The 26,032-nt window shown below is 43.3% G+C and overlaps 1 protein-coding gene across 1 annotated transcript in view; it reads left to right on the top strand.

Moving 5' to 3' along the window:
- KY (kyphoscoliosis peptidase) overlaps window positions 1-19,372 on the top strand; it is a 41,990-nt gene extending 22,618 nt beyond the window's left edge. The window contains exons 4-11 of the mRNA XM_015406655.1: window positions 575-649; window positions 1,863-1,919; window positions 6,134-6,216; window positions 8,168-8,276; window positions 9,948-10,065; window positions 15,261-15,449; window positions 16,873-17,063; window positions 17,936-19,372. Coding sequence (XP_015262141.1) covers window positions 575-649; window positions 1,863-1,919; window positions 6,134-6,216; window positions 8,168-8,276; window positions 9,948-10,065; window positions 15,261-15,449; window positions 16,873-17,063; window positions 17,936-18,840 — 1,727 coding nt within the window. The 3' untranslated portion in view covers window positions 18,841-19,372. The remainder of the gene's footprint in view (window positions 1-574; window positions 650-1,862; window positions 1,920-6,133; window positions 6,217-8,167; window positions 8,277-9,947; window positions 10,066-15,260; window positions 15,450-16,872; window positions 17,064-17,935) is intronic.
- Window positions 19,373-26,032: the final 6,660 nt, after the last annotated feature.

The raw sequence follows: 26,032 nt of genomic DNA, 5'->3' as shown, positions 1-26,032 counted from the left end.
AAGAATCAAGAAATGACAGACCAATTACTTGTCTGCATTGTCTGGAAATATACTACCACACAAAATTTAACATACATTTCTAAATACCCAGAGGCTCCCAGCCAATTACCCTGTTTGATGAGGTAGCATTGAATGCAAGGGGAACACAGTTGTCAAAATGCATCTTGACTTCAGGAAGCCACATAGTCCCTATTGGTTTTTAAAATATATTTCTCAAACGATGGTGAACTGTCATAAAATAGATACTCAGATTAATTAAATAGCTTATACTGAAAGCACGAATGACAATAGGCTAGATATATGTGGGATTGGTTCATGAAGGGCAGCTATGGTTTTGTTAAATACAAGACAAATGAGACGAGCAAAAGAATAAAAAATGAGGGTGGAGGATGGCACAGAAGGAAATAGAGTGAAATTCTGAGCTGATTAACAAAAAGCATGTGGTATTATGAAGTGATGTTGTTGTGACTTAGGGAATAGTTTTTTTTTTCTGTTCTTTTGTGTTGGGTATATGTTTATGAATTTAATTGCTGTGCCCAGTTTTGATCATTTCCAAAATTCCTGTTGGTTTCAGGTACTCAAGTAACAGTAGAGGTACATGCTAGAAATTCCACACCACAGTTGTTCAAGAAACTTTCCTTTGGGAAAGGTATGCTCTTTTGTTTTTTAAAAAACTAATTGTTTTGGTAAATAATAGCAATTTAGTTCAATTCACTTGAATTGTTTATAACAATAGATCATCTCACATAATATAATATCGGATTAGAGCACAATAGACTGAACATTGTTTATAGACTGCCACCTGACCAAGGATCCTGACATGAAGCATCCAGCTACACAAAAGCCATCATGAAGAGTTTTTACTGGATCATATATTTGATTTTTTTAAACCCAAAAACAAATAAATGAACGTCCATTTTCACGATTACGAATCCCCATGATCAATATCTCCACCAAACCAAAGAAGCTGATGTATCCTGTCAACTTGATAACCTAATTGTTCATCAGAAATGGTGCCTTGACTCAGCCCCCAGTTCTGTAACAGGTGACTAGAGCTTCCCCTCCCCAGTCCCCAGGCAGTTAGTGCTAACAGACTTGGCCATGTGTTTTGTAGTGCACAAGGATCTTTGGCCCAGCAAGTGGTGCTGCATAGGAGAAAAGCCCACATCCAATATGTGGGTCTATGCACATGATGCCATTTATCAGAATGTGATTTCCTATATGTCAAACACATTTGGGGGGGGGGGTTGATTACTGGCATCACACAGTAAATTGTACATCAAAATGATGTCAAGGCTGCTTCAGAGGGATACAACTGTTGTCAGATGTTAGCCAGTTCCCCACCACCACCACTCCCAATGTACCAGAGACACACAGACACACCTCTGTTTTCAGTAACATTTAAATTCCATCTTCTAGCACTTTGGCAGTTTTATTGTTGGGGAATTGTCCTACTTTTGTGGAGCCAGTTTCTCAGTCCTTCTCTATTATCACATTGACTTTTTTATAAAAAGGAAGAAAATAACCTGATGTTCCTTATATATGAGAAAAAAGTTTGGGGTATCTGTGAGTGACATAAAAATCTTGATTTGGACATAAGTGCTCCACAAATGTACTAATGACAAAATAAATACTTGCACCGTACCTGAGACAGAACAGCATACAACCCTCCCCCTTTCTGCAGACATTCTCTCTCTGAGGGGAAACTTAAGGTGATTACCTCATGAACAGATTCTTGATAATAAGGTTAGAGACTGTTCCAGACTCACTTTCTCCTTCTCTCCTATCTACTTTTTTTCATTTTCCATCTATCTGTCCACAAGCCTATCCATCTTTCTCACATTCTTTTCACAATTTTGTAGGTTTTCAAGAGAATGGAAAACGCAGACTCCGCCCCCCTGGTTGGAAAGACCAGCATGGTAACTACAGGGCTATTCTACGCCTCATGTCCCACATATACACTGCTGTTTTCACAGAAGGAACAAAAATTCCTGAAATATTCTGAACAGGAAGTATTATTTAAGGAAAAACACTTTTATATTACAAATTTATATTTATGTTTAACAATAGGATAACAACTGCACTAACTCTAATGGACTCTGCACCTATAAGGGTCTCATTCAGATAATATCAAAGACTGCCGTGAAACTGCTATAGAAAGGGAATGTGGCTTTCTGTCCAAGGAACCTTCCATTTCTAAATGTTGGGAACAAAGAGGTACAAACTGATCTATATACGTGGAGATGGACTTCTGCCCACTGATCACCCTTCCCTACTAGGCTGCACACACACAAAATTGGGGTTCTGGGGAAAGACTTCCCCACATCCAGCTCAAAAAGCAGAGCACACGGTGCTCCCTGCTATATGTTTACTGCCGAACAGATGATTAGTGTTGCTAGCTCAGATCATCTGGAGGTCTGGGAAACAGAATGTGTCCCCTTTGCCCTTCCCTCTGCACTTACTGTGTACTGACAGCACTTACTGAGTACTTACTTACTACTTATTATTTATGTATTGAGGAGATCCTCAAAAGCAGTAATGGCAACTATGTTGCGCACAAAAATGCTTGGCTCAGGGCCAGAGACCCGTGTAATGACTCTCAAAGCCTGGAGCTCTTGTTTGATTGATTATTTTATTTACAAATTCTAAGTGGCCACGTGTAGCTTGACTATATCACTAGGTTAATGGCAGATTAGAAGACACAACTTTCCCAGTCCTCCAAGGTCTACAAATATCACTGGCAAATAAAGGGCTAAATACCAAGCTTGGTAGATGCCCCAGAAAGGGGATAGACAGATTTTGCCCTGGTTTTCTTCTCTGAGAACACTGCTTACTGTTCTCACACTGTCACTAAAAGAATGGCAGTGAGAGCTGGTAAAGGAGATTCCTAGAAGGCTGGGTGTGTCTCCAAGATCCTCTGAAGTTCGGGAGGAGGGCAGTCAAATGCAACAAACCACTTGCCTCTTCTCACTGGTCATATGTTTACCCTTCAGATTAAAGTTATGGATTAAATCCAAAACATTGCAAGTGACCAAGCAGCTGCCAGGCATTATTCTTCAGCACAGAGTTGCCAACTCCAGGTTGGGAAATTTCAACAGTGGAGTCTGGGAAGGGATCCCATGCTCCAAGGCAGCAATCTTCTCACTCTGAAGTCTAGAGAAGAAGAATAGAAGAGGAGAGATTGGATTTATACCCTGCCCTTCACTCAAGTCCTTTCCCTTCCCCTCCCCTCCCCACAACAGACACCCTGTGAGGTAGGCGGGGCTGAGAGAGCTCTTTCCAGAACTGTCCTTGAGAGAACAGCTCTGACAGAACTACGGCTTGCCCAAGGTCATACAGCAGCTGCAAGTGGAGGAGTGGGGAATCAAATCCGGTTCTCCCAGATCAGAGTCCGTGCACTTAACCACTACGCCAAACTGGATCGGTTGTGATTTCGGAGGATCTCCAGGGCCCACCTGGAAGTTGGCAATCTTTCTTCAGCAGCCCTCAGCCGGGCTGTAAACTAGTTAAGTTGTAAATTTATTTCAGAAAATGGAAAAAATCAGCTTCTTTTCATGGAATACAGACGAGGCAGACCAAAACATAATCTTTCCTCTCCTTTAAGCTGCTGCCCTGCCATCTCAAGTAGCCAAGTTGCAGTCCATTTGGGATGTAAAGGGAAACTGCTCTTAGAATACACTGCAATACTCTTCTTGGCTGCAAATATTCTGCATCACAGACACAGCCATTTATAAATCAATGAAGATATAAAACACAACAACACTATGGTGCAACCTACTAGTCTTTAACTGGTCAAGGGGGTGTGCATCTTTTAGAAAGCACATTCCCTTTGGAATGGGCAGGTGTTTCAGACACATACCCCTTTTAAGGTACATCTTAGATTAAGCATCTGAGAGCAGAGCAGTCAATGCCTGCCCAATGTTACAAGTGTTTAAATATGGCCTTATTTCAGTGTTCACAACATGCCAGAGGCTTGGTACGCAATTCTAACTTCTACAAGGTAACAGCGTATGACTGTATGAGTTATTATGAATTTTGCGGCTGAGGGAGCCTTTTCAGTTATAGCCTGACAAAGACTAAAACTGATCGCCAATTTGAAGAAACTACCCAGCTCCCAAATGGCAAAAAGTAATTTTCTGAGCTGTATAGAGCAGGAACCTTTTAAGTGCATAAATCTGCTTTAGCTCTCTTTAGGTCACTGTAATAACCCTCTTCAGTGGAAGGCCAGATAAACAAACAAGCCTGTTAAAGAGACATATGCCTTGTGCTTGAGTGCTGGTTTGAGACAGATAGATGACTGTTCAGCATAGTAGCTGACAGTGACACACACACACACACCGCCCTTGTCCGTAGTTGCTCCTTCACTAGTCACTCACAACCTGTCAATAAGGCTGAATCAAGCCTTACTGTGACATGTGCTTTTGGCACAGAGGTCACTTCAGTTTTCTTACTGTAGCTCTGCCATAGCATAAAGTGGGGAAAGAACTTATACCCGGCTTTGAAAATCAGGAAAGGTGTGATTCAGCTAGGCTGCACCTGGAGGCATATTGCCTCTGGTTTGGTTCAGATGTGTGTCAGCTGATATACAAATAACTCACAACACAGCATAGGTGGGGTGTGTGCATTTGTAAACCATGAGCAACCAGTGCAATTGCAGATTTGAGCCTCTATGGTACATCCTTAGGCTGGTCATGTGAAGAGGTCTCCAGGATAGCCAGGAACATACATATATGTAACTTAAGAAAAAGAGAAAAAAAGTTTACCAAGTTTGCAAGATCTGATTGGATCTTGTGAGACTATCTAGTCTGCATGTGACACAGCTGCTGCTATTTCTTGCACTGCTTGGCCTCTTAGCCTTACTTTGTAAACATTTTTTCTCTGTACCTACCTATGTGCCTAGGAGCCCACTTCATGCATCCAGTGAAGTGGGCTCTGGCTTAACAAAGCTGGTGGCTTAACAATATATTTGTCAGTCTTTAGGGTGCCACAAGACTTTTTGTTGTATTCATATTTTAAACCAATATAAGCTCCATCCAATTTATGCATCTCATGTCAAGATGCCTTTGGTGTACCTCCAAATTAGGTCCTGACCAGATGTTACATTTTCCCTACTTTGCCACCCATGTTTGCCTCAGTAATGTGTATCCCAAATTGCACATGTGTGTATTTTCAGCCACACCTTTCATTCTCCTCATATCTGTTTCAATGCATATCTGCAGTAAAGGTCCATTGAGCACTAGGGAGGCCAACCTCCAGGTGGGACATGGAGATCTTCGAGAATTTACAACTGCTCTCCAGAATACAGAGATCAGTTACCCTGGGAAAAATGGCTACTTTGGAGGGTGCACTCTATGGCATACCCCCTCTGGGATCCCTCCCTTTCCAAACCCTGCCATCGCCAGGCCCCAACCCCAAATCTCCAGGAATCATTTTCCCTCTAAGCTGTGGGGTCTTCTGAGCAAAAAGTCTACTTTGTGAGCTGCTGGCATTAAAGTTGTGAGCAAGCGATTTGGCTACTGCATCAATTAGTTTGCTCTGGAGCCATCCTTCCTGAGCTGAGACAACAATGTGTGAGCTGGAGGCTAAAAAACTGTGAGCTAGCTCACACTAACTCAGCTTAGAGGGAACACTGCCAACCCAGAGTTGGTAACCCTATTGGCATCACCATGATGCTGTCCTAGGATTCCTTTCAATTTAGAGCATGCTTGTTATTTTCTCCTAAATCAGTAGCCTTAGAATTATACTTTAGCATTGACTACAAGCATTTGATCCCTCCCCTTCTACCCTGAGAACATCATAAACCCATAACTTTACTTGTGGAAACAGGGTTCCCAACCTCCAGGTAAAGGGTAGAATTCTCCCAGAATTCTCCAAATTACAGAGATCAGCTCCTCAGAAGAAAATGACAACTTCAGAGGGTGGACTCAAATGGCATCACAAACCTTGTTGAGCTCCCTCCCGAACTCCATCCTCCCCAGGCTTCACCCCCAGATTGCTAGGAATTTCCCAATCCAGAACTGGCAACCCAATGTAGCAGAAAGTGTAACATCTGGCTAGGCCCTTGGTTAGGTGTCGAGTGGCAATTTCTTTTCCTTTCTAGAATGATTGTTCCTGATTGCATGTTTGTTTCCAGCTTACCCATGGGACAAGTCCTGCTTGAAATCCATGTCTTTAGACCTGAAGCAATTTGAGAAATTGGATGCATATGCAACAAAGGTAAAACACCATAAAAATCATCCTATTGTGAGCTCAAAATGAGCTCCTGCTTCTTCTGGAACTTTTGCCCCAGCCGTATACAATCCACTCCAGTTGACTGAGTCTAGTGACTATTTCATGACTATACTTGATGGAATCTTTGTGAATCTGAGTAACTGAAGAATGAACAGCGATATCAATTCACACAGCCTGGTATTATGCGTATTCCAAACTATGATAACTTTTCAACATTCTGTGTATGGTTTTACCATGTTCCCAAATTGCTAGAATGCTCAACAGCAATGTGTGGTAAAAGTTTAGCAACTAGTAGCAATCCAAGTGTGCAGTGAACCAACTTGTTGGCATGTTAGTTTAAACTACGTTAGTTTTTCCCCCCCAAAATAGCATGAATTGGCCTTTATTAAATTCATCATGTGGTGGGTTTCCTGGGGAATTGGGTTATTGATTGATAACTAAGAGCAAAATGGATTCTGCAGCTTTTGGGCAAGTTATAAAATAGAATTTGCTGAAGTCGGAGGGTGGCCAAAATTCTATTGCTCATTTGAGTCCTTCAGACAACCCCATTCTACATGGACAGAGTGCACAACACAAACAATCAATCTTTACTTTAAGCATCATTAGGTGCTACTGAGTTTTTTCTTAGATTCTGTGTTGAACATATTCTCCCTCAATCATTTTAGTGGAGAAATAGCTTTGGGCAATCCAAAGGTGTATAAGAACATGAGGAGTCCTGCCTGATCAGACTAATGGGTAGTCTAGTCCAGATGCCTGTTTCCCACAATGGACAGCTTGATTGTCCTAGAAGGGCCATCAGCAGGGCACGGAAGCTAATTGCCCTGTTATTGTCCCTTCCCACAATTCGGTAGTATATTCTCTCTGAAAATGGAGGTTCCACTTAATAGCCATTGATGTGTCTATCCTCCATGAAGTGTCTAGTTCCTTTAAATCTGTCTAAGCACTAGTGGCCATCAGAACATCCTTTATACAAGTCATGAACTGTAGATCAAACACAAACTGGATTTCCATAGAAGGGAGCCTGCTTAATGGATATCTTAATTTTGTAACTATTTCCTCTGAAAATTCCCCCCCCTAATCTTATAGAAGCTGTCTTTGTTTCCCCCAAAATTTCTCCGCTGTTTGCCCGAGATGGAATTTATAAATTCACTTTTAATGTCATTTTAGGCAAAATTTAATGCAAACAAGAAGTGTGCTGAAGTCCACCTGAAAAACTTCAGACAATGAAAATTGTAGGAATTCCTAAGGTGTCACCAAAATTTGCTTCAAATTTTACTTTAGGCACAATTTCAGTGGCACCTCTAATTTTAACCCAATAACTTGCTGTGCATTTCTTATTAGCAGTCCAAAATGACACATCTCTGAGTATGTGGTTCCCAGATCTTTAGAATAGCTACAGCACACTTTCAAAATGCCTTACAGAGGACATTATAATAATAAAATCTCATCTTTGGCCTGAGGGTTGAGGACGCCTGAATGAAAACAATCATATCATGTGAAAGGAAACAGTTTAAATAGGACCCCATTATGCCAGTGAACATACCATAAGGGGATAAACAGAGTGAGGGACATCTGACAGTATTTCAAAAGACTTGCTTCTTAAACCACAGATGGCCTCCAAAAGAAGCATGGATGAAAACCCTGTTCACCGTATCTCTTCGCTCCAGGAGACTAATAAATAACAAATGCTTAAAAGTTAAGCTCTGAATCTAAAAGTGTTGGCTCATAAAACTGTCCTGAGGCAAACTGTAAGCTAGTGTGCTTTTTATGAAATACAAGAAGAACGTTACTGATCAACCCAGAGGTTCTGGCAGGTAATGGAAAACCAAATCAGATGCACACTATTGACTTGTTTGGATTTAGCATGGAGACAGAATGTAACTGCATCACACAGTCTGATTGGAAACTGACGATCTGCTTGATCCTTGTAATACAGGTGACTGCCAAGGGTAGTGTGGAGGATCTGGTCAAAACCTTGCTCCGTGTTGCACATACTGACCTCGAAAAAGTCAGGGCCATCTGGACATGGATATGCCACCACATAGGTAAGCAGAGAACTCTGCCACTTACTCTAGAAGCTATGGATAATGTTGGACCATTGTTTGCCTTGCTCTGTCCTTCTTAAAACTCCAGTTTATAGTCTTGTGAAGGGAGTATAGATTGGAAACATATGAAGATATTCAGGGAAATGTACATTCTACTATTTTTACCAGCCAAAACCCCCTCAAAAACAAAAGATGGAAAGCTGTCCTAACCAGAAAACTTTTCCTTAGATTTGTCTGTTCCCTGGAAAGATGTATCTAAATTATTTTCTTTACTTGAACCATTCTCCCCACTTAAGATCCCACTGTGAAGATCCTGTGACATCGCAGAAGGCTTGTTAGTACTGTTCAAAAATGGCCAACAGTAAATTGTTAAAATTGGAGAACCTGCTCAGGTTCCTTTGCTGGTATTGGTACTCCTATCTTTTCGGTTGTGGGAAGAAAACAGTTGGGGGGGGGGGGTGACTTTGAACAGGAAACTGACCAAAGGGGAAAGAATGGCAAAATCCTTCTCCTCTCAGACTTTTAGTCTCCTGATACTGCTGTTGGCTAAAATAACTCTTGGGAGATAGATACATGCAAAATATCTATCACATTTCATTTCAGCCCCCAAGTGGCTACAGGCCTTGCCTTTAAATTTGGTCCTGAGGCATGGTTAGAAGGCACACCATGTAGCCACCCTGCTGAAGCTAAGCAGGTCTGGTCTGGTCACAGCCCAGATGGGTGATTTCCCGTGCATCCCCTGGAAGCTGTTTTAAGCTCCATGAATAAAGGAAGGCAGGATGTGGGCAATAAAAACATTAATTTCAAGACTCTGGGTTGGATCTAACACATCATTTCCACAGGTCCCCAGAGCACTTTTTTTGGCTCTCCCCTCCCTAGGCAGCCCTAAATGCTTCCCAAAATTCTGTTCCTCAAGGTCCCCTCTCCCTCCCCACCGAGCATGCTGGATCCAGTTGTGCGTAAAGCAAAAAAAATCATATAATTTGCCATGGACATGAAGGTCCTAGGTTATGTTTCAAAAATAAAGACTTTACTGTGAATGTACAAGGATAGGGGGAGCAGGTCTCAGTAACAGGCATTCTAGCCTTCATAATTGCAGAGCAGGGCTTGAAGGTAGACCTGCAAAGGTGTATCCAGGAGCAGAAAAATCTAAGCAATAAGTTAGAGGATCAAAAATATGCCTGGCTCCCCGGCCAATCCTGTATAACATTTTGGTGTGACAGCCATCCCCTACCATCACCACCACATTTGTATCATATTTTCCTCTGATAGTAAACCTGGCCATGTCACTCCTGAAAAATTCAATTGAAATCCTGCTCTGTCTTTGAGGATTACTGACTAATCAGGATCTGATTGAACACAACACCAACGTCCACAAATTTTGATTGGAAGAACTTCAAGGATAATAAAAAAACCATGCGAGTTATACATGCAAACATGAAGTTGAGGCTTTGTGGGTTGGTTCCTGAATTGCATATAATGTCTGAAAGCAGACATGTATAGAGGAAACATCTCCTATACCTCTTTGTAAATGAACAGTTCCTTGTTACTTAGCACAGATATATGTGACCTATGACAGATCTGGGTAGTTGGGGCATAACAGATTTTGTAACTTCCCATTGCTTGTTTTGCTCTACCCATTTGGCTGAAATTTCCACTTTGTTTTGCCAGAATATGATGTTGTGGGCTTCTATAACAAAGATCAGCTGTCTTTCAAGCCCAAGGATGTACTTCAGAGTGGAAAGAGCATTTGTGAGGGATACGCTGGCCTCTTTGAACAAATGTGCAGGTACATTAAGAACAGAAATGTTTGGTACAAATATTGCTGTTTCACTGTCACCTGTATGAGTCCTACCTCCACTGACATCAACCACGACTTGAAACATAATGTTGAAATTGGACTGTTGAATAGCAGCAACTAGAAAGGTCAATTTTGCTCCTCCCTTCCCCCACTATAATTTACTTTGTGCCATCTGCTGAGGCTCGCAGTGCATTAACATAATGGCAGATGAGTACACGGAGATAATTTAGTTAGGAGAAGCTGTGTGTTTTTTCCTTGAAGATCTGAAGGTTAAAAAAGAAGAGGTCTGTGGACTACAGAATACTCCAAGTAGTTCTTTGCATGTAAGACATGGTGAGCAGCATCACATGCTGAGCTTGAGCATGCTCTCTGCCAGCAGCTGCACACACCCTAACCCTAAGCCTCTTGCATAGGCTAGAGGGAGGATGGATGTACAACTACCATTATTCACTTCTGTCTGACAGTAGGAAAAGTTCCCACAGACTTCTTCAAAGTAGGACTTTTCTCTCCATTTATTTTAAGAATTAGATCTGGCAATTTTTGTACTTGGCCTACTTGTGAACTTTTTTGCAGCCTTGATTTCCTGCACCATCCTCTTCATCACATACAGACCTTAATTGAATCAATCAATAATTAGATTTCCTTCCAAAACTGTCTTCATCCCTGATCCTTTGGAAATATGCCTATTCTTGGTAAATGACATTTAAAATTAGAGAAAGGGAAGTTTTGTTGTTGTTTTAATTACAGCTTAGAGTTCTTCCAGGCCAACCCTGTGGGATCCAGGAAAAGGAAATATCAACCTTATGAAACATTAGAATTATCAGTAATGGTTTTATAAATGATTTTGATTAACTGAGCCAGTATTTCCTCACCCAACCCAGTTGTGTGTGCTTGGCAGGTTGTAGCAGAAAGTGGACGGGAGCATGTGTTAAAATATGTTTGTCACTGAAAGTAAAGCTGATGGCATTCATATCCAGATACACATCCAGATGCCAGTATCCACCATCCACACATCAGCATTTGGATGCACTTGTTGCCATCTGCACAAAACTGCATTATTTTCAATGAGAGGTGCATTCAGGTACATATCTAAGTGTACATCCCCATTCTAACTCTGCCACAGCTAGTGTCAGGACCCACAGCAACAACGAAGTACACACTTGCAGGAAGGTTTTACTTTTATTGAAGCTATAGATGCATGAACAGGGACACTGTTAGGAATGACAGGTCAACTATGTGCATATAAAATTATAGTACATTCATATCAGCACTATCTAGGGCTGCCAAGTGGGGGTGGGGGGCAGGTAAACCCCCACTTTGGAGGCCCGGTTTCCGCTGCCGCGGAATCAGGCCCCGGGGGAACCCCACCCCCGGCGTGCACGTCACTAGGAAGTGATGTTATGACGCCGGGCATGCTGGGGGCGGGGCCACGACCATCCAAGGGGAAACTCTATGTTTTCCCCTTGGATGGTTGTGGCCCCACCCCCAGCATGCCCGGCGTCATAACATCACTTTCTAGTGACGTGCATGCGGCGCGCGCGGAGTCCCCCGCTCCGGAGGTGAGTACTACTTGACAACCCTAGCACTATCCAATTAGTGTGGTTCCCGCGCACACCATGAGGCTTGAGAACCAACTGCTACCCAAAGCAAAACAGGTACGAGCTTCCCACGGCTCATCCTGGCTGAAGCCAAAGCAATCACTCCAGTGACTCCTCCAGCGGCCTTGAAAGATACTCGTTGCAGCAGAGTGGCAATTAAGCACAGGAGAAGGAATGCGCATGAAAGGAAAATAGAAAAAACACTTGGCAGCTTGCTGACAGCTAGTCACATGTCAGGCTCTATCTTTCTCCACCACTACCACCCCTTCAGAGAGAGGGCAATGGGAGAGACTCATTAACCCTCACTTAATGCTATCACACTTTGATGACCACCCAAATGTGGCTTTAACAATATGATCCTGGATTGGTTGGGATCACACTATGAAAAAGAAAGTTGGCCCAAATGGTGAGAAAGCAATAGCATATCAGTGCTGTGAACAAATGAAGAAAAAAGTGGAAGACCACTACAGTGAGTGTTTCAAAGGGCTTTTTGCAGCCCACAAAAGTCCATATCTTACCTCAACTATGTTCCAGTGCAAAAAGTCAGCCCTGAGATAAAAGGGCAGGAAGGTGTATTGATAAGTAACTTAGCCCCTCTCCCTTGAATGAGACAGACTAAACTCTCTTTCACATAGTTGTCTGATCCCATCTTCTAAAAAAAAAAGTTAAGCAAAGCACCACAATTCCCCTTGTTGTGTTTTTGTCACAGCAAATACCAATAATGTCTGAATAAAAACAAGCCTTTCTGCAATCCAGTACAGGTGTGCTGTCTGCTCCAATCCAAAGGATTAATGTATGAGGTGAATGGAAAGAAGTTTTGCTAAGTTAGTTCATCATTTATTTATCTATCAAATTTCTACCCCGCCTTCCCAGCCAAGGCCGGCTCAGGGTGGCTTACCTAAGAATCGGCACATAAATTACAATAAAGCAATTAAAACAATTCTAAAACCATTTAACCATCTAACATAACAAGTGCTAGTATCGTTATCATTAATTTCTGGATGCTGCAACATTTGTCAATCAAGGCTCTACTGAGGAGGGTCAGCAGCATGAGGTGGTGGTATGGCTCAGTGGTAGAGCATCAGTTTTTCATGCAGAAGGTCCCATGTGCAGTCCCAACATTTCTAGTTAAAAGGACCAGGTGATACGAAAGACTGATGCCAATCAGTCTGACTCTGTAGAAGGCAGAACAAATTTTGAGTCCAATGGCACCTTTAAGACCAACAAAGTTTTATTTAAGGTATAAGCTTTCATGTGCAAGCCCTTTAATAAAACTTTGTTGGTCTTAAAGGTGCCATTGAACTTAGTCTTTTTTCTGCTGCTTCAGACCAACATGGCTACCCATCTGGATCTGTAGAAGGCAGTTTCATAAAAGCTTTTCAAGAGCTCTTTCCTACAGCGGCTGTAGAATAAGAACTCCCTGTGGTCTGCCAAGAGCAAGCAAATCATGATAATGGTTTACAGTAGGTGCTCTAATTAATTTTCTCTGTGATGAGGGAGAAAATTTTGATGGAGCTAAACAGTCCTCTCTCGGCTGTTGATGATACATTCAGGCAACTATAACACTTCTTCTAGCTTTTCCATCATCATGGGTGGAGGGCATCATATTTCTAATTCAGCGTGTTTTAATGGCAAGCATTTTCCGCACTGGGCCATGACCAAGGCCTCTCATACCCAGAATCTTGGCGCTCTGTAGCATGTTCTGGTTTTGAAACCAACCATGTTTGAGTAGAGTCCAAGATCGCTGACACAGCTGGTGGGGGTCTCTGCGCTGACAGCTGCTTAGCTTGGCAGGCCTTCAGTGGCTCTGGTGACAGTCAGGAGAAGAAGGGCATTCTCAGAGCCCGATGAACTCTGAAGGAACTTTACGTGAGAAAATCTCACCTTGCAACACTAATTGTTAACAGAAAAAACAGCCTCCGAAGCAAATGGTTTCGGCAATTTACCAGCCGTCTCTGTGGTGGGTATAAATCATATTAGCTACAAACACATTTTTTAAAGAATAATGCTTAGCTGCTAGTTTGGCATGCTGAAGTAGAACCTGCCCCAAATTGCAGAGCCTCACTGACTTGGGCAGCTGGTTGAGTTGGCAGCCCACAGTTTACAACAGCAAAGTTAATTGACTAAGGGCAGCTCTAACTGAGCGAACAAAACATCAGCTTGGCAGAGGGAAGCAGCAGTGTGCAGATAGGTTTATATTTCAGAGGCTTAAATCAGAAATCACTGTTGCCTCTAGTGCTGGCCCAGCTATGGCTATTATGGGAAAGAACAAACAACCAACTGGCCATTTGCACCATTTGTTAATTATATAGACTGTGACCACGTTGCCAATCATACACAGTTATTGGAGGCAGTGATCTCATTTCTTTGTCCGCTGAGCAGAAATAACTCTTCTTCTCTCATGCACTTTCCCTCAGAAAATTAGTATTCTTGTTATCTTTCTCCCAACGACTTTTCTTCTCATTGAAGTGACCAAGCCTGTCTGTGGTATTGAAGGGAAGGTCATGTCGTTTGCATAACACCACTGTAACATTTTCTAGATTATTTTCTATTCCCTTCTGAAACACAGGCTAACATCTTATTTGCTTTTAATCATCTCCATGCACTGAGCAGATGCCTTCGCTGAACTGCCTGCAATGATTGTATCAGTGTCTGCAATCAATTCCAATTGTTTCTTTCAATCCACGTTACCACAAATTTAATTCCGTCTACCATCACACAGCTCAAGCTATGAGCTTTGTTAAGTGTCAAGGGAGCTCTTTGCATCCCGTTGCTACCCACGGACTCCTAATTGATGAGTTGTTAACAATAAGAAGCAAGAACCTGGTTAGGCCATCGCCGTGCCATGGGCAGTATTTTTAAACCTGCTTGTCTTTGCTCACTGCAGAGCTGGCCACAGCCTGCATCCTCTCAGAGGTACCATACCACTGATCTGCCTGGGATTCCAGTTTTAGGCTGTGCAGGGCCATGTTTCTCAATCTGTCCAGCCTAGATTACACCCTGACCTTGGTTTGAGACTAGGAACAGGCAAATTTGGATCAACCATTTTGCTATTGTGCAGGAGTTATACAAGGAAGCAAACAGATGGAGGAAAGAGAGGCCACTAACCCAGGGCACGCTAGTTGCCACCACCATAATACAATGCAGATATTTTCTTCTTTTCTGCCTGAACCTCCAAACATGCCATGGAGTACCCTTGTTCTTCAGGAAACTGAGACTAGTTTCAGCAGTGTCTTCTTAGGTAGACAACATTTTACTTCTCTAGTCATATCTCCAAATTGCAAAACATTTCATCATCTGTTATGGTGAGAGGAAAGCATTTATTTGCATTTAACCCCAAACAAAACATGACAGAAAGGACATTAAGTAAAATCTAACCTTACTCTTTGTTAGTAGTAGTAGTAGTACCAGCAGCAGCATCACAGATATAATCAGCAATGTTGAGAAATAGCCTCAGAATTACGGAAATCTATGACAAGCACATAAGACAGTAACAGTTTGTGTAAGATCCTGAACAAAGAAAGGCCATGCTTTAGAAATGATTCCATTGCTTCCTAAGTCCCTTCTTTTGTTTCCTCCCCTCAGCGTTGCAGGGGTGCAGTGCATGAACTTATCTGGCCATTCTAAAGGCCATGGTTACAGGACTGGGCAGACCTTTACAGGAGAATATGATCATGCCTGGAATGCTGTTTACCTTGATGGAAGGTGGCATTTGGTGGATAGCACCTGGGGGAGTGGCTCTATGGATGACTGCTTCAGCAAGTTCACCTTCAGGTGCATCTCTCTTCTTTCCCTGCATGTGGGGCTGGGGCATGAAAAGGCAGCGAGTCTCTTTGTTTTCTTTAACAGGCTTCAAAACATGCAATGTAGATGCAGTTGTTCACATACGTATGCCTATTTTTAATTCTGGTTTCACAACAATCAACACTGATGCAATTGTTTCACATACTTATATCTATTTTTAATTCATTACAAAGTACTAATTTAAAAATAATGTTACCCCCTTCTAGATGAGTTGCTATCAGAGGACTTAGAAGGATGTAACTGTGCTTAAGGATTGCATTGGATCTAACCAACTTTTCCACTAGTTAAGAAGAGAAAAGAGAGCTTCCCTTTTGATCATTAAAAAATTATGTTGGGTATTATGGGACCTGCATGGATAACAGTCCCGTGAGACAGGACAGTAATAAGGAGGGGAACTGGGGAAGACTGAATTAAAAAGTTGGCTGGATCCAACCCATCATTCCATTTACCTGACTATTCAGTCCTCAGATTACAACACAAAGAGGCAACAATCCCTTTTCAGACAAGAGCTGGATCTGTATATATATTTTCTGCTGGCAAATATTTAACAAGCTTCCAGTAGCTCTTTTCAGAATAAAACAGTTAAAGGCTTCAAAACCATCTCTTCCCTTGATCCAACTGTAAACTAATTCAGAGACTATGCCATTTACATTTGGGGCTTCCTCCATAAACAGTAAGGAGGATACACCAGCAACAAGGAGCAGTGACTTCCCCACTTGAATCCTGAACTTTTGAAACAAACGTCACTATCCGTGTGCGGGAAAATCTGATCTTTTCTACCCCCATGGCAGCCATCTTTCCCTGGGAAAGACTTGGGGAGGGCCAGAGAAACCCAGGAGGTGCACAAATGCACCATGGTGCTGTGAGGAAGCAAGGGAGGGAAAGCGCTTACCAAGACCTCATGTCTGGGTCAAATAACTCATGTGAAAACAGCCTCAACATGACTGCACCCACTCTTCTAAGGTGCCATCATTTTTCCACTGAGTTCCAGTACCACCGGGGGGGGCAGTTTCTCTTGACAAAACTACATGAGAATAAGAATTTTAAACTTTCTTTCTCTCACACATCTGGGAGGGGGGGCACTGCACAGCTTCCATCCATATTTTAAGCCATGGGAGGCTTTGAGCTTGAATCTGCCAGCATCTTGCCTCTTTTGACCCCAAGCCAAGTCAATGGAGCCCAAATTCTGCTTTTCCTGTCAAGAATTCTGTTGATTTCTTTATGGTCCACTCCCTGTCACAAGTATTCAGAAGTAAATCCCACTGATTTTGGCTAAAGTTGCTTAAATAAAAATATGCTTGGTATTGCAGCCTTGGTTAACTTCGGTGCAAGTCTAAATGCAGATGAAAATGTTCACATTGCCAACGCTGCACTTTCCTCTCTCTTTTTCCAGATACAATGAATTTTATTTCCTTACCCACCCTGCCCTATTTATTAATAATCATTTCCCAGACAACAGCAACTGGCAGCTACTCAAACCAACTGTGACACTGAAACAGTTTGAGAGCAACATGTTATACAAGAGTGACTTTTACAAGATGGGATTGCTGGCAGCCCACCCAGAAACACCAATTATTCAAACAGGTACAGTCACACAGGCTCTTGCCACATGCTGACATGCTGAACAGTTCCAGCTTGTAGCTGGTGGAAACGATAAGTAGCAAAGATTAGGATCGAGGCTGGTGCTTTATTACTTTGTAAGATTAGCTCTGTGGGACTAAACCCTGGGGCTCTGGCATTCTGCAGCCATTCTTGGCCATAATCACCATCAGCTTTAGGATTCCAGTCTCTACAAAATCTAAAATGCTATTACAGATTAGATTGCATGGGTCCCAATCATTATTTCAGTATTCTAGCTCAAAACTAAGGAGGAAAGTTTCAGGAAAACGAGCGTCTGAAGCTTAGCATTTTATTGGGGTGTATGTGTAAGCGCACTGAGTTTCAAAAGCATCAAGTGCTCAGCTGTTCCCTTTGGTGTCATTCGGAACCTAACTGCAGGACGAAGAACCTCATTTTGGAATCTTGTCTTTTGAACTCTCTCGGCTTTCTCTGAACACTGACAGCTTCTAAGGAGTTGCAGTCAAAACTGCAGGCAGCTTGAGCTGTAACTGAAAGCCAGAGACACTTTCATCTTTTTCTTCCAGAATGATGAGCATTTGTGTTGCATCTATAATAAAATAGAGCGAAAACAAGTACCCCAAACCAAAACTCCCTCCCAATCAACCCTCTTGTTATTTATTCTGAATTTGGATTTGACAGAAGCTTGACAAATTCTAACCAGCCAACCATAATATTCTCCCTTTTCACTGCCAAAATGATTGACAATTCTTGGGATATTCTATTCTCCAGGTCATTTTCTCCCAGGGCTTTTGATTGATTTGTGTTTTTTGAGTAAATATAAGGAAACATCCTAGCCAGCCTTTTTTCTAACCAGCCTTTTTATTTGCATGTCACAGTAAATGGGAAAGTAGCAATAGCAGTGGAGAGCCATTCCCCGATGCTGTTTATGTTCGAGTTGAAAGGGGCAAAGGAATATAGCTTGATGACTCTGAAGAGGAGTGGTATGAATCTGGAGCTCTATCCACAGAAGATAGGGAGCCATAAATTACAGCTCTATGCCAAGTCGTCCAAAGGCTCGGAGGAGCTCTACAGCTGTGTCCTCGAATACATTGTCGAATGCAGTTCCATAGACAGGAATGTTTGCTTTCCAAAGGAACTCCATCAACCTGTTGGACACAGCTGGTTCACCGAGAGGCAAGGGTTCCTCAAGCCTTCACACCGAGGCCCAATTATCAACACCAATGACGGGTGCTGTGACCTCAGCTTCATCCTCAGTAAAGACTTGAGTGTTTTAGCCTCACTGCATTCTGACAACAAAAGCCTCACCGAGGACACAAGCAGGCGGCATATCTTGCAAGTCTGCCAAGGAAACAAGGTCGATTTTAAGATCCATCTCCCTCATGCAGGGAATTTTGCTCTGAAAATCTTTGCCAAAAAAAAGTCAGATCCTGGCAATTATAACTACATCTTCAACTACCTCATTTCCTGCCCAAATGCCGATGTCAAGTGGCCAGTGTTTCCCCAGACTTACAGCAAGTGGGCAGAAGGCTTTGAACTCGTGGAGCCACTAGCTGGACTTCTGACAGCCAACCACAGTATCAAGTTCAAACTCAAACTTCATAACATCGCCAAGGCGTTTGTTCAATGTGAAAAAACTTTCCCCCTCTCTCTAAGTAAGGAGGGTTACTGGGAGGGATCGTGCAGCACTTCTGGGTGCACAGAGGTGTTTGTGATGGTGCTGGAAAATGCCAACCACAAGTTTTACTCTCACATCTTGAAATATGAAGTGGAGCCCCAATAAGAGGCCACACCAATCAGCCCACTGAGCAGCGACTTTGGACATACCAGGAATCCATACGTTCTTCAGAAATCGTGGGGCGCTGCTTGTGCCAGTGAAGCAACAGCAAAACAATATAATTAGGTCACCAGAGAGTTTTGATCTTCCGTTGGTAAGTTTGTAGGAAATGTATATTCCTTACCCTTGAAAACTCAGAAGAGGCTTTCCAGATAGATAATTTCAATATAGTGTTCAGCGTTCTATGATGATACCGCACTACAGAGGCATTTCTCCCCCACACCACCATGAGACATAAATGCTGGTTTATTAATGGGACTGTTCAACAAATACTTTGTTGTGAGCAAGATGGTGGAATTTTACAACTTATTTTGGGCTAGGGAGAGAGAAAGAACACAAACTTTGTGGCATCAATGTGAGTGGCTACAGAGTCCAAACAGGGCATGCTCTTACAAGATGATCTATCATCTAAGTGAAAGTTTTCTTGTGCACTTCATTGTCTTACAAATATAAATGACACTGCGAAATAAACATGTTTTTACACCACTTCTTAAATGCAATTAAAAATACTAGTTTTGGTCTCATTAGGTTGTGCTGCTTTTTAACTAACCAGTGCCTATGGAAGCGTAATCATGGCAATACTTCCCTCATTCTCCTCTCACTGTGATGGCAAAGGAGAGTCCACACCAGACTTCTCTCTGTACTTTTCCTCCAGCTGCCAGTCCCTCCCAACAATAGGGTTGCCAACTCTGGGCTGGAAAATTCCTGGAGAACTGGGGGTGGGATTTGGGGAGGGCTGAGTTTGAGGGAGGGAGCTCAGCAGGCTTTGTGATGGCATTGAGTCCACCCTGTGAAGATGCCACTTTCTTTAGGGGGACTGATCTCTGTGGTTGGGAGATCAGTCGTGATCCCCCTTCCCCAAAAGATACTCTGAGATCAGCATTTGCAGGCTAGGAATTGCCCCTTTTCTCCCCTCTCCCCGGAGCTGCTTTTGAGAGCATTTCTCCCTTGGATGCTAGTTGCTCTGTGCCTGGAGGGGAAGGTGGTTAAGTGGGTGGGCAGAAGCAGAGGCAGGACTGGAGCCTAATGGATAAGCGGTTTCAGCAGGAGTTGCAGTGGGAGAGAAGAAGGTGGTAGTTCCCAGCCTGTAGATGCTGATCACAGCACAGCCTGCAATGGGAGGGGAAAGAGAAGATCTTTTTCCAGTCTTGCTTGACTTCCAACACAGCTCTGTGCACTAGTACAGTACTGTAAAAAACAAAAGCCCTGTAATGGAGGGGAGGTGAATGACAGACATGAAGAGACAGGGACCTTGAAATAGCACTGATGTGGGCAGGGAAACTCAAAAATCTGAACTTTCCCATCCCTACAACAACAACAAAATCTTCTTTGACTATGACCTTTTAGGAAAGGTCATAGTTAAGCAGGTTTGAGAAACAATGGGGCAAAGCAGACACCCCAGAAAGTGGATGATTGGATGACAATCCGATGTAGATCATCCATTGACCCATTTTGTCACTTTGTCCATATAAAAGATCCCTGGGTTGGATCCATTGGTTCCTTTACACTAAGTGAGGAATCCTTTATTAGAGGAAGAGTCCTTCCTCTAAAGAGGATTCCTCGCTTAGTGGAAGAGAGCCACTGGATCCAAGACATTCTCAGGCTAATATCACTTTGCTAAAGCATGGCTTCTCTGTAGAAAGCAAAGGGGACAACCAAGGACAACCCTTGTTCAGAACGGAACATGCAACATCAAAACATAACTCAGTGCCCTATATAGAGAAAGATGTTTGAATAAAAATGGGTGGATTTCTTTAAAGAAACTCATGTACTGATTCAGACTTTTTTTAAAAAACTTCTTAGATCTAATTAAACATGCAGGCACTTGATGGCCCTGGAGGTCTTCCAGTGCTCCAACATTAATTTTTGATTACACACTTCATACATTCATTGAATAGGATGAATTCTTTGCATCAGCCCCCCCCCCCCCCCCTGTAATTAATTTTCCTGAATGCCATTAAAATAACATGTTTTATCTGATTTCATGGGAATGTACATACTTTGTGAGAAGCACTTATCAAACAGGCCATTCTTTCTACTCTATTGCTAGGATAAAAATATCAGGTACCAGCTTAGAGTTTATTCTGAGGATCAAGCGACCTGTAACTCAAACACATAGCAAGTTGCTTGGCTATAATAATAGCAACATATACAGTCTGTGTGTTATAGACATGGGGAGAGGAGTATTGTCTCCCCATCACAATACTTCCATGCCTCAGTTCACACAAATCTCCCTCCCTCCTGTAAAATGCAATGCAATGCTGGGCGCATACCGCTGGAAGAAACTTGGGTAACAACTGCCTGCACTAATCTGCCTGGTCCTGTGGAGATGCCACAGCTGAGTAGACAGAACTGTAAAGCACAGCAGCATTTGTTCAGTGAAGAACTTTCTTTAAAGCGTAAGTAACAGGGAAGGAAGTTTTCTTAAACAAAAAGATGTGCAGTGGGCAACACTTTCCTTTCACATAAAACATTTTTCAGAAGCTCTGGTAACAAAGTGATCGGAGAACATGTGCTGTGCCTTTTAATTATCACTAATTGTGCCACCCCATGCAGGTACAGTCAGAAGTAAAATCCTTCAATATTCAAGAGAATTCAAGTGTGTGTAGGACTGCAGCCTGAAAGAGGGTTGGTTTTCTTTGGGCAAGGAAGCTTATGCTGCAAGGTGGGAAGAAGGTCCAGCTTTTTTCTTAAGTACATAAATTCAACAACTGAATAGAAATGTTGTTCCATAGCCCTTCTTCTTCATCTTTGCAGGCCAGGGAAAAGGCTGAAGGACAAAATATTTCCCCCCCCCTCACCCTACAGAGATGCTTCTCTTTTCATTCTGGAGCACTAAGGCGCCATTGCTGACACATACCTGTATGAATTCACCTGTCCAGGATTTCCCTTATTGCAGAAAATGACTGTGTCCTCCTGGGCTTGAAGGGGAGGGTGAAATGTCCTGCGTGCGAAGGGTTTTTGTTTTTTTTAAATACCCTCAATTTATTCTGCCATATAGGACTGATTCTGAAGGAGGAGAGATTTTAAAGACAGTACACTAGTTCCTTGGAGCATTGGTAGCCGTAAAATTTCACTATCTGATTGGTCAGTTTTTTCCTTTGCTGTTTGTTAGATGTTGACATGGGCTAGAGAAATCATTAACACAGATGTATTTTGCCAGAACAAAAAATCAAAGGTGGCACAAACTGCATAGCCGCTGGATGTCATCTCTGAAGGTCAGATCGCTCTCACTGTTCAAATTCTAAATAAGCAACCTTTTCCAATTACTTTTGTGGCATGTGAATATTTACACGGGTCACCTCTGACCCCAAGTAATGCTTCTCAAAGGAACGGTGTACAAAGTTGGAAACAAATGCCCAAGTCTTCAATACAAAAAAGAACCCTTGGACAGTAGGTAGGTAATCCTGCTCAGTTTTTTAAAGCCAAGATAACATGGCTGCTTTTTCTCATCTAACAGGCCAAGGGAAAGCTCTCCCCATAGGCTGCACCCCCTTTTTCTAAGAGGGAGGCTTCTCTGTTGCTGGAACCCTATATGCCTGCATGTTACACACACACACAAAATGCATGGAATAGGAGAAAGGAACTATGTACACTTCTCCAAGCTCCTTGGGAAAAAAGAGGGATAAAAATGGGACAGATAGACAACACCTACAGTGCACCACTCTGTCATACTCAATTACCCAAACTAGAAGATCAGAAGGAAAGCCAGTGTGGTTAAGAGTATTGGACCCTGGTTCAAATTCCCACTCTGCCATGAAAGTTTGCTGGGTGACCTTGAGATAATCAACCACTTTCAGCCTATCCTACCAACAAAAGACTGTTGTAAGGATAAAACAGAGAGGAGACAGGCAGGGTCTATATATACAAAATCCCAGCGTATTGGCACTTTCCAACTCTCCCATTGGCTGTGCTGTGTGATCCATCAGCCATTAGCCTGTCAACCACCACTCGAGAGCACTCACATGCCATTGCATGCCATTGGCTGGGTGCTGGGTCCACTCTTCTCCCCTACCCACTGCCATTCCCTGTCTGAATAAACTGTCAAAACTGCTCTGTGGCTCACTTTCCCCTCAGTGGCTGTTGCTAGGCCGCCAAGCTTGGTTCTGTCAGTAAAAAGGAAAAGGCAGGAGGCCCTTTCCAGGCCTACTTTGGCCTTTGTGGGGAACTCATTGGGGCAAGTCCTGGCTAGGGTTACCAGTTCCAGGTTGGGAAATTCCTAGAGATTTTGTGGTGGAGTCTACGGAAGCAAGAGTTTGGGGATGGGAGAGGCCTCAGCTGAATAGAATGCCACAGAGCCCAGCCTCCAAAGCAGTTATTTTCTCCAGGGGGAGACCTAGGTTCTTGCTGTGAAAGCTGAGTGGGTGATTTCGGACCACTCACAGACTTTCAGCCTAACCTACCTCGCAGGGTGCTTGTGCAGATCAAAAGGGGGAGAGGAGAATGACCAACTTGTTTCCCCACTGTGGAGAAAGACTGTACTTTTCCTCCCGGGGAACCATTGTTGCCAATCTCCAGGTGAGGGCTGGAGATCACTCAGAATTACAACTGCTCTTCAGATGGCAGAAATCAGTTCCCTTGGAGAAAATGGTGGATTCTGTGTCATTATACCCTGCTGAGGTCACCACAGCAAATTACCGCTGAGTGCCCAAGGCCAGGGCACCCACCCAGAGCCTCTTTCTAGAGCTCATTGTATTTAATTCCACAATGAGCCTTATTCCTAGTAAATAAATAAATAAATAATGTGCTCTAAAATTTTACACAAGTTGCAGGGATTTCAGTTGAGAAATTCAGTTTAAAGTAACAGGCCAGTAACCCAGTGTGGTCACAGTGACATACATGGGATTTTTCTCCACCTCCCTCCACACCCCCCCCCCCCAGAAGAAAGATTGATGGGCCTGGACAATGAATTCTTATAGATCCATTGCCCAATCAGACACTCAAATGGAGACATAAGGATGGCTCCTTGCTAAAAAAGATTGTCAAGTCTCCTGCTATGGCAGGAGATGTCATCCTGGTCACCCTCTCTTCCCACTGCTATTCCTTCTGGTGGTGGGAGAGAGCTCCTTGATTGCAGTGCTGAAGACAGACTTTGCTGGCCACCAACCACATCCTTCACTGTCTGGTAAGGGCAGTAAGCAGGCAGGAGCTGAACTGATGGGGCATTACCCCATTTGCCCTAATGGTCCAGGCTCCACTGGTGTGCACAGGATTGCAAGCATATTTCACCAGTTTTCCTTGATTAACACTTGATGTGCATATTCCCTGAAAATTCTGCATCCTGCATAGGATTAGGCTGTGTGTTCATAAGATTCATGACTGGAGCTGTTTTTGTCTGCACTTGCTATTGTGGGACAATAGACTGGACCCAAAAGTCAGAGGTGGAATACTGGTGGCACGAACCACATAAGATGATGGAACATTGCTGGTGCATGACACCCCTTTAGCATTCTTGGGTAGAGTCTTTTGGTAGATGTTTCTTCTCATCTTTCCTTTTGATGTGAGAAGCAGGAAGCTGTCATGCACACTGTCCTGAGCTCCTTGGAGGATTTTGGAGGAAGAGCAGGACATAAGTGCATAGAATTAAATTTGGGGAAAATGTATGCTGCTCAGAGATAAAACTGTCTGTGCGAGGGTAACACCGACCTTGAAATAGTCATATCTAAATGAATGGCTGTAGATCTGTCTGGATGCAGAGCAGTTTGCCATGCACAAAGAAGGGGCAAACTGAGTGATGTGTGTTCTTTAATGACCTGCCCAAATCATTATCGAGGGGAGGGACTGATTTCCCCTAATGTAAAGAAGCAGGCCCAGCCACATGGCATGAAGAAATGAAATCTAAACCATGGCTGCTACACAAAGCTGGGAATCGTATTGTTTGAGTCAGGCAGCAAACAGGGAGATTGATTCTAAGTTCAACTCACAGGTAAGGCACAGATGTTGAAGGTATACTCACCTGGAAAACATGCCTAAGTGCAATGTGATAGTTGCCCCCCATCAAGTGTTTACCTTGTGCCCAGTAGGTGCAGCCAGAGATCAGATCAGTAAACAAGTAGGGAAGCACACTTGGAAGTACCACACTAATCCCATTCTGAGCCAAACAATATCCCCTTCTTAAATATTTGGAGATGCTCAAAATCCTTGCTTTGATTACCCACAGGTCAGGTGGTGAGGGCAGAGAGGGACTCAGTGCCAGCAATCTGTTTATGACAAGGATTTTGGGGAAAGGATCACCATAATCGCCGCGTTTGTGTTTGGAGTTTCCACTTTCTTCCAGCCATTGTACTGTCAACTCACTCGGAATCTGATGCATGGCTGAATCCAGTATAGACCCACTTCTATTATAAAATGTGAGGTAACCCTCTAACAGAGAAAATGTGTCAAAATGCACGCCATCCACCCAGAACTCCTTTGGGGGAAAGGCAAGGTACAAGTGAAGCAGGGTGGGATAAAAATAAGAAACCCCACTCACCAAAATATCTTCTATCAATACTGGCTCGGAAGTAAGCCGAATAACAATCCATTCAACATACCATGTGACAATATGTGACGTTGACTATGACACAGAGGTCCCGTTCACACGAGGGGATTTGGGCCAGTAGCGGGACAGTTCGGGGGCGGAGCAAATGGCCGCGATCACACCACAACATTTGGGAAGCGTAGTGCTTCCGTCCCCGAACTGGCCCATCCATGCGATAAACCGCTCCAAGTTGGAACCACCTACCGAGGTGGTTCATCCCAATGGTGCGCCGCAAACCGGGAGTCTGATCGCCGGCGCATCCTTGCGCCGGCACGTCCCCGGCTCCTAGGCGAACTGCGCATGCTCCGACATGCGCAGTTCGGCTGGCTCGTCGTCCGATCTGTGTTTTCTCCCCGGCGTCTGATCGTGCCGGGGAGAAAGGTGGTGCGGCCAGGGGATCTTTTTGGCGGCTTTTTCCCTGCCGTGTGGCAGGGGCCAGAGTCCACCTACAAAGCTTGTTTCTGTCCTCCAGTAAAGCTGCATCTATCCATTCCCTACTCATCCCAGTTAGTAGGTGTTCTTTATTCTGGACAAGTATTCTTAAATACTAGATCATAAAATCTTCTGTTCTTTAAAACACTGCCAGTGAAAACTAAAGCCTCTTAATTCAAAGGTGCT

Source organism: Gekko japonicus, unplaced genomic scaffold (genome assembly GCF_001447785.1).
Source record: "Gekko japonicus isolate JY-2015 unplaced genomic scaffold, Gekko_japonicus_V1.1 scaffold1947, whole genome shotgun sequence".
Taxonomy (NCBI): Eukaryota; Metazoa; Chordata; class Lepidosauria; order Squamata; family Gekkonidae; genus Gekko; species Gekko japonicus.
Note: the sequence above shows the minus strand (reverse complement) of the source record. Positions and strands in the feature narration are given on the sequence as shown.